The following is a 12,043-nucleotide window of genomic DNA, read 5'->3' as shown; positions in this document are numbered from 1 at the left end:
GCGCTTATTTGGGAGCGAATGCTGTTGAATCTAGTGTGATTTCCCTCTGAGTAAAGCTGCACAGGCTTGGGTTATTTATTCCCAAAACCTTAAGGAAGCTGTTGTTGTTGTTGTTGTTCTAAAAAACAAGGTGCAAAACAGCAACCTGGGATAGGTTTGTAAAGCACGTGGCGTTTGCACGCAGCGATCATAATAGATCAGACGCTTTTCTGCAGCTCCCCAAATGTTACGCTGAATCCCTGAGATCAGGGATGAAGATGGATAGAACGTTTGCCCGGAATTTCATGAAGTTTCGCGGGTATATTTTTTTATTATCAGTCTCTGTGCACGGTTTCTATTCAACCTAATCAGAGAAAAACAGTTTATCCATGCAGCCCAACTGAGGATAATACTTCATGCCTCCGATGAAGCGAGTTTTGGCACACAAAAGCTGATGCCAGGATAAATGTGTTGGCCCTTATGGCTGCCGCATTACTCTGCCTTGTTTTGCTACCACTGACAAAACTACACATCTCTGTGGGGTGGAGTCGGGGGAGATGGGGTGTTTAAGGAGCAGGCAAAAAGTCTGGTGCGTAAAGGGAGAAATGCGCAAAAGCCTCCGAAGGCGCGTTGGAGACTCCGGACTATGGCGAGTGGAAATCCATTCTGCTCCACTGGGGCGCAGTGAAGAAGTGCAAAGCGCTCTTAAGTTTAAGCAGAACTGGGAAGCTCGTTCTGAGCACATTTAGGTGAAAGGAAACCCTGTGGTTAATTTGAATGCCAAACTTATTTTCACATTATAACCACACCGATAAGTAGCGATGGGGGGGATGGGGGTGTCGTTGTGGAACACCGCAAATGCTGAACAAATTGGCCGGACGTAGTTTTAAATCCCACAAAGGCTCCAGCTAATTATTTAATTCTAATAAATATAATAAGCCGTAGGTGATATTTATAGCGTTCGTATTTCATATTGGGGAGTCTGTCCTCTTTGTGTCTTTGCAAACCAAACACATTTGAGATGAGAAGTATAAGAGCTCTGTTGTGGACCCTTTAGAGAACGCTTCTTTTCGAAAAGAGAGGTTTTAGAGTTGCATTTTTAACACGTTTCCTTCAAATTACATTTTAGCCCCGATTGCTTAAAGACAGATAACTCTATCTAGCTAGGGATTTCAAAGGAGATTATTATTTTCATCTGATTCTCTGTTACAATTTACTAAACATTATGAGTCCTGCTATTGGAGTTTAGGGGGAATAGGAGAAAGCAGGAATGATTTCTTATTAAATAGCTTTTGATAGGAGTGCATTTTATTTGCCTCTGTACTTTATTCAGAGGAAAGCAGAAAAGGCAAACATCGATTAATTGGAGATTTGTGTCAAAGTATATACAGTACTGTGCGCATGTTTATATACTGATATATATTAAACGCTAAAGATTTGTATATGTTAGAAGCCTAATATTTGCCAGACCTGTGCATCCGTCTTAGCGAAGAAAGGATCACCAAGGCGCGATCCGTTCCAAACGAAGTGTTATTTAACCTCCCACGGATTTCAACAGAATTATATTTCCCACTTGGGACTTCAGAGGACTTCATTTCGGCATCGAATTCCGAACCACTAGAACCACCCAGCCCAAACTAAGCAAGGCTACATCTCTTGGGCTTCCGCGGCAGGAGTCCAGTACAGTAAGTGCTTAACTTCCACCCCATTGAAATCGATGGGGCTTTTTAAAAGTGCTTCACTTTGTCAGGAAGGCGCCAGTGCCCAGTAGATTCCTCAAATCCAGAGGGGTGTGTGTGTGTGATTTCCCCTCCCCCTTCTGCAAAGGTGAGGGAGGGGGAAGTAACTGAGTAATTTTTTTTAATGAAAAAACCTTTATTGTGCGCGTCTAGGTGTATGTACATAAATAAATAAATAAATATCCCTCAGTTATTACAGAAAACGGTACAATCACATCACTATAGATCTGAAGCATCATCATCATCATCATCATAGACTTTTTTTCCTTCAAGGAAGAAGAAAAACAAAAGATTTTTTTTAAAAAAAGAAAAAGAAAAAAGGAACAACCAAGGTAGCCCAATGATTGGCAACGCTCCATTTCCCGCTTAAGCCCCTGCCTCTCAAGACCATGGAAAGCCCCTGTAGATCGGAAGATCTACCTTTTGCCAGGTTGAGGGGAGCAAGGGAGAGAGAGAGTTCGCTTAAAGGTTTGGATCCAGCCGCAAAGCAGAGGGATCCTCAGACCCTGAGGGAGATGCACCAGATTTTTCTTCCCGAACTCCCACCCCGCTTTTTGTTTTTGTTGTTGCTTTTTTTTGAGGGAGAGAGAGAAATATCGGAACTGGCAATCTCCATTCGCTAGGTTCAGTTAATGTCGTCCCACTTTCATAACAGAGTGGAGACCTAATCATAGAACGGTAGAATTGGAAGGGACCCAAGAGTCACCTAGTCCAAACCCAAAGAGCAAATCCGGGTGGGGAATATATTATATCCCTCCTCCTCAACAACTCCGGAGCGTTTAAAAAACAAAACAAAACACACCCCATACTTATTTTACACAGTCTGTCTAGCCAACACGGTCTTCAACGAGGCTAGCCAAGGCTCTCTCGTCAATTTCATTGCTATACATCGGGGGGAGAGAAACCGGCGCTGCCGTTTGACCTAGGGAGCATTGGCCCTCTCAGGGCGTTAGGGCGAGGTCTTTCTCGTCTTTGCCCGAAGAAGAGGGCGAGATGGGCAAGTCCTCGTCGTCTTCGGAACACTTGGCTGCTGCGGAGAGGGAAGCGCACTTGCAGCTGTGCGCCGCCGAGCCGCCTCCGGAGCGATGCGAGCCGCTCTTGCCTTCTTTCTTGTGCTTGACTCGTCGGTTCTGGAACCAGATCTTCACCTGCTTCTCGGAGAGGTTCAGGTAGGTGGCGATCTCGATGCGCCTCAGCCGGGACAGGTACATGTTGGAGGCGAACTCGCGCTCCAGCTCCAGCAGCTGTGTGCTGGTGAAGGCGGTGCGCATCCGCTTGCTGCTGGGCAGCTGGCCCGACGTACTGTCTGCAGGAGGGACGGGAGGTTGGGGAGGGGAAGGAGAAAAGCGCAAAGTCAAGACCAGCTGGGTGCAAACCTCTCTGGGCGAACAAATCCCCAAACCACACAGCCCACAACGATTCCAGAATTTGTAACCGAGGCCCCGCAAACTCAGGTTTAAATGCATTCCGGATGAAACAATCAATTCGTTAAGATTATATGTATAAGGATCTGGAGCGGAAGAAAATATCCCTCAGCCTATTTGTAATGGAGCGAGGGCAAATGCAAGGTTCTGGACCCTTCCAAAAACCCACCACGTGTTCCATGCGCATTTCCCCCGCTACATAGGCATGCTGCGCTTGGCATCCCATCTGGTAACTTGATCCTAAATGGGAAATGCTCCACTGAAGTCAATGAGGGCTTGTTAGTTTATAGGGCTGCAGGACTTTACGCGCACTTTACTTGCCTGCGGTGGCTCAGAGCTAGCAGCTCCAGCTCCAGAGCCCCAGGCCTAGGGAAGCTAGACAAGGTGAGATCGGAGGCCGCTGGCGCGCAGCTCTGAGACACCGCGCGCTTCTCGAATAGAGAGTCAGGCACAGGCAAGAGGTCTCCGGCATTGAACAAACCCACGTGGAAGCGATCTCATCTCATTACAAAAGGCAATTTGTTAATGCAATCTATCGGGCTCCAGTGACTCGTTAGGGACTTTTAATCTTTCTGTCACACCCAGCGCTGAACTGTGCGCACTCCCATCTTGCAGGTTGTGTTAAACTTTGGGGTCCCGCGCAAAGAAATTGGCACAGGAGAGAGTGTCTGATCTGTCCCTCCCCGCATTTAATACTCCGATCCTCCTTGCAAATTATAGACGTGAAGGCCTGGCGCGCTACTTGGAAACAGCGAGACCAGCTTCCTAGCCCACGCACCACCCTGGCCAGGCTCTCAGGTGAGAATCAACCCCCCCCATCCTTCCGCGCACCCGTGTTTCCCGGGATTGTGCCCCCGACCCTTGCCATCCCAGAGGACGTCCAGACGACGACTCACCGACGGAGATGCAGTGGAAGTGCCGCGGATCTGGCAGGGAGTAGGCGCTCTGGTAGAGGGTGGGCCCGTGGCCGGCTGCCGCCGCCGCTGAGCCTCCGGGGGCCGGCCTGGCGGCCAGGGGCGACGGGCAGTACTGGGAGGCGAAGGGCGGGAAGGACGCCTTGAGGAGCGGCAGAGCGGGCGGCGGCGGCGGGTGCAGCTGCGAGGCGGCGGCCACGCACAGCGGGCACACGCAGAGCAGACCGGCCTTCCGTGCCGCCGCCGTGGCTCCCGGCGCAGCGGGACAGGCGCCTCCGGAGGCGGCCGAGAGCCCGTGGAGAGGGTGCGAGGGGTGCACGGCGTAGGGGAAGAGCGGCGGCGGCGGCGGGCTGCCGGGCGAGGTGCAGCCCTTCTTGTCTCCGGCGCCTTCGCGCAACACCAGCGCGTCTACCAGGAAGGACCGCGGCATGACTCCGCCCCGTCCAGCCTCGCCTGGGGCGCCTTGGCTCCGCTGCGGCTGTTGCTTTTCTGGTGCTGCTGCTGCTGCCGTGCGGCCGGCTCTTCGCAAGGCGCTGACCAGCGCCAGTGGTGCTGAAAGGGCCGTGCGGCCCTCTTTAAATAGCCCCTTCGGGGGCCATGTGATGCGGGCTGCGCCGGGAGCGGTCCCGGCCCCTGTCAATAGGCTTTTTGTTGCACGCCTTGGCACCGCCGCTGCACGCTCCTTCATTATGCCCCTTGTTCGCCAAAGGGACTGCACAATGTCCCCCATTCTTGTCAACCCCACCCACGCTCCTCGGGCCGGCTTCCCTCTAGACACCCCCTCTCCTCGCCTCCCCCCCCTCCCTCGCCCCGCGGCCAATCCCTTGGCTTCTCCGACAGCCTCCGAGGCCTCTGGTCTTTCCCCTGTTGCGCTCTTCTTTTCCTTTGGCCGGATCAGTCCGTTTCCTACCGGGCGCCTGCTTGTGACTGTAGTCCGCTCCCCCCACCCCACCCCACCCCGGTCAGCTTTCTTAGGCGATTCTGGCCTTTGGCGAGCCTTTTTCCTAGTGCAGGCAACCCTTAGCCCACGAGTACCGGTTTTTTGTTTTTTGTTTTTTGCTGTGTACGCACCCTTGGCTTTGAAATGAAGCTCGTTTCTGTCACGTTCCAACTTGGAAGTTTTAAAAAATCAACAAGTGTAGAGGAGGGCTTCATTGCCCGAAGTAACGCCGCGTGCCCCTAGTGTGCATTAGGAAGCAGGAAGCTATAGGATTTGCGCTCAAAAGAGCCTACGGTCCTAACACACACACACACACACACACACACACGAGTTATTTGCATGTGAGTTTCAGCAGCAACAATTGGTGGAATCTGCGAACTGGTCCTAAACACGTTGATTTGGAAAAATCATTGCGCTTTGAATCATAACTTTGGTTTAACTTTTTAGGATGGAAAGTGCCACGCTGGGATCCTAAGATTGCTTTTTGGGATTGAGCCCCGTTGATTTCAAAATAACGTTTAAGATTTCAGCCTTCTGTGGGAAGAAGAAATATTTGTTTATATCTCCTTGATTTCGATTTTGAAACAGCATTTAGAATCTGAACACATTTACTTTGAAATAAACCCAGTACAGTGCAATAAACCTTTTTACCTGAATAATTTATTTTTATCATTTTTAATCACCAGGGAGACTTCGTGTGTTTTTAAAAATATTTTTTTACACACAAGGTGCACGGCAAGTCAGTAAAATCGGTCCCTTGTGTGTGTAGCGGGGGAGGGAACTGACTCACATGATAAAGTGGCCTAGAATGTTTTAGTAAAAAGTGAACCTGATAGCAGCCTAGATTCACATCCTGATTTTTCGATCCATTACTTGAATTAGACATCATCATTCTTAGACCATGTCGTCTTACTTAGACCTTATCACCTGACATAAAACGTGGAGAGGAAACCAGAAGGAGGGTGGTGCAAACTTGGCAAAGGGTTAAGTGGGCAATTGCAGTTACAGGTCCTAAAAAAAAGCTTCATTACAGTTGAGAATGATTACTGAAGCTGCTATCCTAGACACCCTTAGTTCTATGCTATCCTATGCCTCACTGAATGCAGTCAGATTTACTTAAAATCAGGCATGCCTAGGATTGCAGTGTGGGAGGTTAAGACAAAGCCTCCTGCTGCAGTCTTACTTGCTTAGGAATAAGACTCATTTATCGGGATGACGTCGATTGCTGGCGATGACAGTGGACAGCACAGCGCACAACAATGTAGAGTTATCAGTGGAGGTGATGTTTTACAAAACATAACAACTACGGTACTTCCTCTGACCCCTGAGGGGCTTGCAAACTACATTTTGACAGAGGGAAAGCCACCTCAGTGGCACTTTCTACTGAGCAAACAGGTTTAGGAAGGGTGGATTCCAATGTGGCTTGGAAGCCAGTGCCACTGAGATCAAGAAAATAATTTTACCAGTGAAGGATGCGGGGAGGATGCTAACCTGTTCTCGTGGGTGCCACCCAGCCAACCCGGTGGCAATTTTTCCACGCGCTTCCACGGGGCGTGGTAACCTGCACCATCCATATCCTTTGGTAGGAAAACCATGCGATGCTCTCCACCACGTAAGCTGCTTAGCTTATGTTTTGCAAACCCGTCCCCACACCCTCAGTAGTAATGCGGTGATAGGAGGTACTGTAAATGCACCTTTCCCGTATATTTTCGAGTGACTCGATACTATTCCGTGCTGCACGATTCAGGTGTGTGTGTGTGTGTGTGTGTTTTGGGAGGGGGTGCCCTCTTATTTCCTGCAGATAATAAATGCAACGTCGCTGCGTAAAGAAACCCAAAGAAGGGAGGGGTGGAACAGACCCTTTTGGTCCACAATCCTCATGTCTCCTTTCCCTCGGATGATTCTCGAGATTCATATTGTCTACCCTACTAGGCTTTTATTGTGTAAGCAGATCCAGGTGGTAATCCTAAATCCACATGCCTGGGAGTAAGCCCCATTGAACTCAGTAGGATTTACTTCAGAGGATTTACATGCGTAAATTTTTGTTGCCAAGTGTTGCTTTAACCATTAGCATGGCTTACCCATCTCCCTTTTGCGCGCTCGCTACCTCCAGCCACCGCCAATCTGGTGTTTTGATTTTGATTTTAATGACGATGCTGTTTTTGACCCGTGCACCTGAGATACAGGAACGATCTGACATACGTTTAAATGACCCTGTCGTAGATCATGCCTGACTCGTGTGTCAACAGATGAGAGAATCTACGAATGGAAAACTTTTCTTTAGGAATTTTAGCTGCATATAATGTTCTGGATGCCGGTAAATGCTTAACCGGTAGAGCGTTCAACCGTCTGCATAATTCTGACTTTAGTGGCTTGTAAATGGGACCCTGCACGCTTCTGATCCCTGCCATCCAGGCACCGTGACCCAAAGCTCCCATGCATTGGAGATTTCAACGGATTCTTGGAATCTCCCAAATCCTCCACCATCCCTCGGTAAACTTCATTTGGCACCATAGTACTGACGTTCCTTTGTTTGTTAATGTTTCATAATTGTAGTCACCGAAGTGAGTTCCATTGAGATCTGAGGGATTTGCTTCCACGTAAACATGCGTCTGTTTGAAGAGTATATCAATATTCCTTTGTGTCACTCTTACACCACCGTCGCTCTCTCTCTCTCTCTCTCTCTCTCTCTCTCTCTCTCTCTCTCACACACACACACACACACACACTTCACAATATCTGGGCGTGGAATAACATCCATGGAGTTGCTTTCTTTTCGTTGTTGAATTAGATTAAGACAGGTGTGTTGTGTATGTGTATTGTGTAAATGTAAATGTAAGTGTTTTATATGTTAATAAAAATAACAATAAAAAATAGATTAAGACAGGTGTGAAGAAGAAAATGCATTTCTATGGCCAACGAACAGTGCGCCCGAATGCATTGCCCATTGCCAATTCTTCATAACCCTTTAAAAACAGCAACAAATACGGGAAAATTCAACTGAAAATTCAACTCTGCAGCGAGACAGAACCTGAGTCTGCCAAGACAAGCTGAATACCATGATTTATAGTTCAAGATAAGGATGCGTACGCGTATTTCCAGTCGGTATCAGTAGAACATGGTGCTGTTGTTTTAAATGTCTAACTGCTGGATGAGGTCCACTTAAAAAAAAAAAACCTGCAGTGGGGGAGGGGATCTAGATGAGAAACTGGGATTTCGAAACCTGAACTTATAGCAAGCAGTTTTTCCGGAGCTTTCCTGCCGTCATTCATATATGCACGTATACGTCCCCCCAAATATCATTGGGAAGAAAGAAGCTATTGAATCGGAACCACGCGGTTTAAGCTGCCTCTCGCCTGCGCTATCACATCCAATAAAACCGCCATAGTTACGCCTCGAGAGCAAACGTTCTCCGGCTGGGAGAAGTCAGAATTCCTTCCGCTTTCCCGAAAGATCTTATATTCTGTAGGTGGAACGCGAATGTGTATGTGTGTGTATATTTGTATATGCACATACACACCCACATGTCTCTCTTTCCCTCCCTCCCTCCCTCCCTCTCCCTGAGACACACACAGACAGCCCTTTGGGAAACTTCATATCCGGATCTGAAGCACACTTGCTTGGAAATAATCCCCCAGAAATCATATGAGACTTTCCTTCCAAAGAAATACATTTGGAATCAATCAGCGACAACCTCCCCCCAAAGCTGTGTCAAGCTATGTCTCGATGTTAAATGCACACTTGCTTAGAGGTAAGATATTCAATGGTGCTTCCTTCCAAGTTCTGCGTAAATTGTACGCAGGATCCGGGTTTCACCAGACCCAAACTATCCTAATGCATGATCACGAGCATTGCATTGTGTTCTCGCTGCTGTTGAAAGTCTAGCTTGTACGTTTTTTAGCCAGAAACTAGCTGGATCCGAAAGGGGTGGGTAGCAGGTATTCCTTTCAGCCACTGGTTAATACTGGGGGGTGTCCTAAGGCATTTCTGGACTCCCAGGGCTGAACCCCTCTCCAGTCTATTAGTTTCAGGGAGGTAAAGGGTTAACAACCCCTGAATGAACATCAAGCCCAAAGCTACTGGGAAAGAATATGAAGGGGAATAACCAGGTCCCCCCCTTCTCTCTCTCTCACTCTCACTCTCTCTCACTCACTCACTCACTCTCTGCAGCCGCTGGACCTTATTGAATGTCATTGAAGAAAGTTTTGAATGCCAGATAAAGAGAGGCGAATTAAACTGTGTGACAGCGGAGGATAAGCAAACACAAAGGGAACTCTGTCACACTTTGGGCAAAATCCGTGGGCTTTTTACCAAGCCTCTTCGCTATGATTGAATTAAGTAATAGGAAAACATTTTCTTTCAGTTTAGAGCCATTAGACAAAAACTTCAAAGCCAAGAACACTTTTTAATGTGCAGCCCCTAACAATGGAAATCTCTGGTTTGTGGCAAAATGTTGAAAATGGGTTTCTTGTGCAAAAAGGGGGGAAATACACAAAAAAACACCCCACCAACCCAGCCTGGAAAAAAGGCATTACAGCAAAACAAGGCTCTCTGTCGCCAGCTTCGGTGTTAGGGGAGCTGGAAGTGAGGGAGGCTCTTGAAAACCTGGCTTGTGGTGCTCCTTTCTCAGAAAAGGAGAGTGTCCCCCCCCCCCCCAGAAATGCACAGATTTGGAGTGGAGGAGCAAAACTGGACCACAGAAGTGTCCCAATCCACAGGCAGCAAAGGTTAAACATAGCAAAACCAACTGCTACCTATGCAGCCTCATAAGACCATAAAATGAGCCTGCTGGATCAGGCCAGCGGCCCAGCTAGCCCAACATCATGTTCTCACTGTAGCTGACCAGGTTCCTGTGGGAAGCCTGCAAGCGGGACATGAGTGCAACAACATTCCTGTCTTTCTGCAGTTCCAAGCAACAGGCATTCAGAGACAGTGGAGATAGAACATAGCCATTGTGGCTAGTAGCTGGTGATAGCCTTGTCCTCCATGAAGTTGTTCTTGTGGGAATGTTAAGGAATATGGGATAGGATAGGTATCCCATTCCGACTTGTGTTTACAAGTCCCAGAAATTAGCAGAGCTAACATTCCCCTTTTAAAGTCACACACAGCGAAAGCTTTGCTTAGATTTGTTTGAATCTCCTTAAAATAATATCCTGGTATTTCCCCCCTTTTCCCTTTCAAAATAAGATGCTACACAGTCTTCTATAAAAGATATAAAAAGAGTTTACTTACAATCATCAACTGATCACAGGAAGATCCCAGAAGAAGGCAGGCTTATTAAGCTCAGTAAAAGTTACATGTGGTGGCTATCGCCATAAGGGAGAAGTAGCCAAGAGACCCTCATAGTGATGTTCCTCTGTTGAGAACGATGTCAGGAAGAGAGAGATGGTGTCTGGTCCCAAGAGTTTTGCACACAGGTGAGACCACACCTACCTCTAGTTACCCACAGGAAGTTGTCTCAGTCCAGGTAAACAGGAAGTTATGGCTGGAGGACTGAGACACCTTTCATGTCCACTCTAGCAATGTTATGTTTGACTGCTCTGTGTTTACATCCCACAGTTCTGGGATGTATCATCACTGAAGCAGTCAAGTACAACATTTTCCTGTTGCCTAGAGTGGACACACAGGGGAATGTGGCTCCAGACAGGGAGGACTTCCTGTCATACCTGTTCTGGAGCCTCCTCCCCTTGTGTGTGACCAGGTAGATGGGCGTGACCCTAGCAGACCCTGTAAAAGGGCTAGCCACGCAACCATCTTCCATTTTTCCATTTCCTCCTTTTGGACTCATCTTCTGGCTCTTAGCCAGCAGCACATGGCTCATCCTTACAGAGGATGGAAGCCATAAGCTAGAAAGTCTGAGGCCTAGCTCAGACTTCTTTTCTCTACAAATGTAACTGTAACCACAAGATAAAGCCTGCCTTCAGATTACTACCGTGAAGTGAATGTAAGTAAACTTTACTTTTACTTTTAAAGAAGACTGTCATGTTATTATTAGTTTTAAGAGGGAAATAAAGGGGAAACTTACCAGGAACAACCCAGACTGGACAAGTCAGACTGGATTGCTTAATTTAAAGGATTTTAACATATCCATCAACTTGCTTCCAGCAATCTGCAATGTGTTCTGCTGCTTGCTCACTAGCGTGAGTGAGGAAGGATAATATTCAATCAATATATCCTCTCCTACCTTCCTGAACATTCCCAAAGTTGTCAACTCCTCTTTTAAAGCCATTCAAGTTAGTGGCCATCACTGACTCCTATGGGAGTGAGTTTCCCATAGTTTATCTGTGCGCTGCATAGGCACAGCGGAGACTTCAGAAGTGTCCCTGTTCTCAAAAGTGGGCTTTAAGCGGACTTGCATAACTTGTGCTCTTGGTCTTCCAGGTGCTCGACAACCAATACACACTCCAAAAGCAAAAAAAAATGGGAGGTTTATGAATTCCTTGTGAACATGGCAGGCAGTGATGCAGTTTGGTCCTATTAGACCCCGGACTGGATGGTCTTGTTATGCCTCTGGCCTCGTTAAGATGGTTGCTGTTACTGTGGTAGCTGCCGTTGTCAATTACCAGTATGTTCGTCAGTTGCTTTTTACAGATAAACAAAAGTTTGAAGGCTACTTGACATAAAACACATCCTCCATATTATGTCACTTAATTTTAAGTGGTGTGCCAACCCTGCTGCACTTGGGGGGGGGGGGCTTCTGCACATTGTACTCTGTGGGGTTCTATAGATGACTGCCCCCAAACCCTGCCTGATGGCACCATTAATGGGATGTGGGCTACATTCACCCCCCAGAAGTAATAATAGTATTAATAATAATTTATTACTTATACCCCGCCCATCTGGCTGGGTCTCCTCAGCCACTCTGGGCGGCTTCCAACAGGAGATTAAAAATACACTAAAACATCAGTCATTAAAAAAAAACTTCCCTAAACAGGGCTGCCTTCAGATGTTATATATATGGAGATATATATATATATATAAGTTACTATATTTTGTAATATACATGTTCTGGTTTCTCTTCAGGCTGTATAAATTTTTCTCTGTTGT

The 12,043-nt window shown here is 47.4% G+C and overlaps 1 protein-coding gene across 1 annotated transcript; it reads right to left on the bottom strand.

Annotated features, from left to right (window-relative positions):
* Window positions 1–2,526: 2,526 nt before the first annotated feature.
* GSX1 (GS homeobox 1) lies at window positions 2,527–4,558 on the bottom strand. Its single transcript, XM_033145762.1, has 2 exons — window positions 4,039–4,558; window positions 2,527–3,024 (listed from the first exon to the last, which is right to left on the bottom strand). The coding sequence occupies exons 1-2, from the start codon at window positions 4,484–4,486 to the stop codon at window positions 2,660–2,662; spliced, it is 813 nt and encodes a 270-aa protein (XP_033001653.1). The 5' UTR covers window positions 4,487–4,558; the 3' UTR covers window positions 2,527–2,659.
* Between the last annotated feature and the right edge of the window lie 7,485 nt (window positions 4,559–12,043).

This window comes from Lacerta agilis, chromosome 4, assembly GCF_009819535.1.
Source record: "Lacerta agilis isolate rLacAgi1 chromosome 4, rLacAgi1.pri, whole genome shotgun sequence".
Lineage (NCBI taxonomy): Eukaryota > Metazoa > Chordata > Lepidosauria > Squamata > Lacertidae > Lacerta > Lacerta agilis.
The sequence above is the reverse complement of the archived record's forward strand: the minus strand, read 5'-3'. Positions and strand labels throughout refer to the sequence as shown.

Coding starts and splice junctions, on each gene's coding strand:
- GSX1 (XM_033145762.1), bottom strand. CDS start 4,486: ATGCCGCGGTCCTTCCTGGTAGACGCGCTGGTGTTGCGCGAAGGCGCC. Junction 3,025..4,038: donor CTTCCACTGCATCTCCGTCG/GTGAGTCGTCGT, acceptor TCCCTCCTGCAG/ACAGTACGTCGGGCCAGCTG.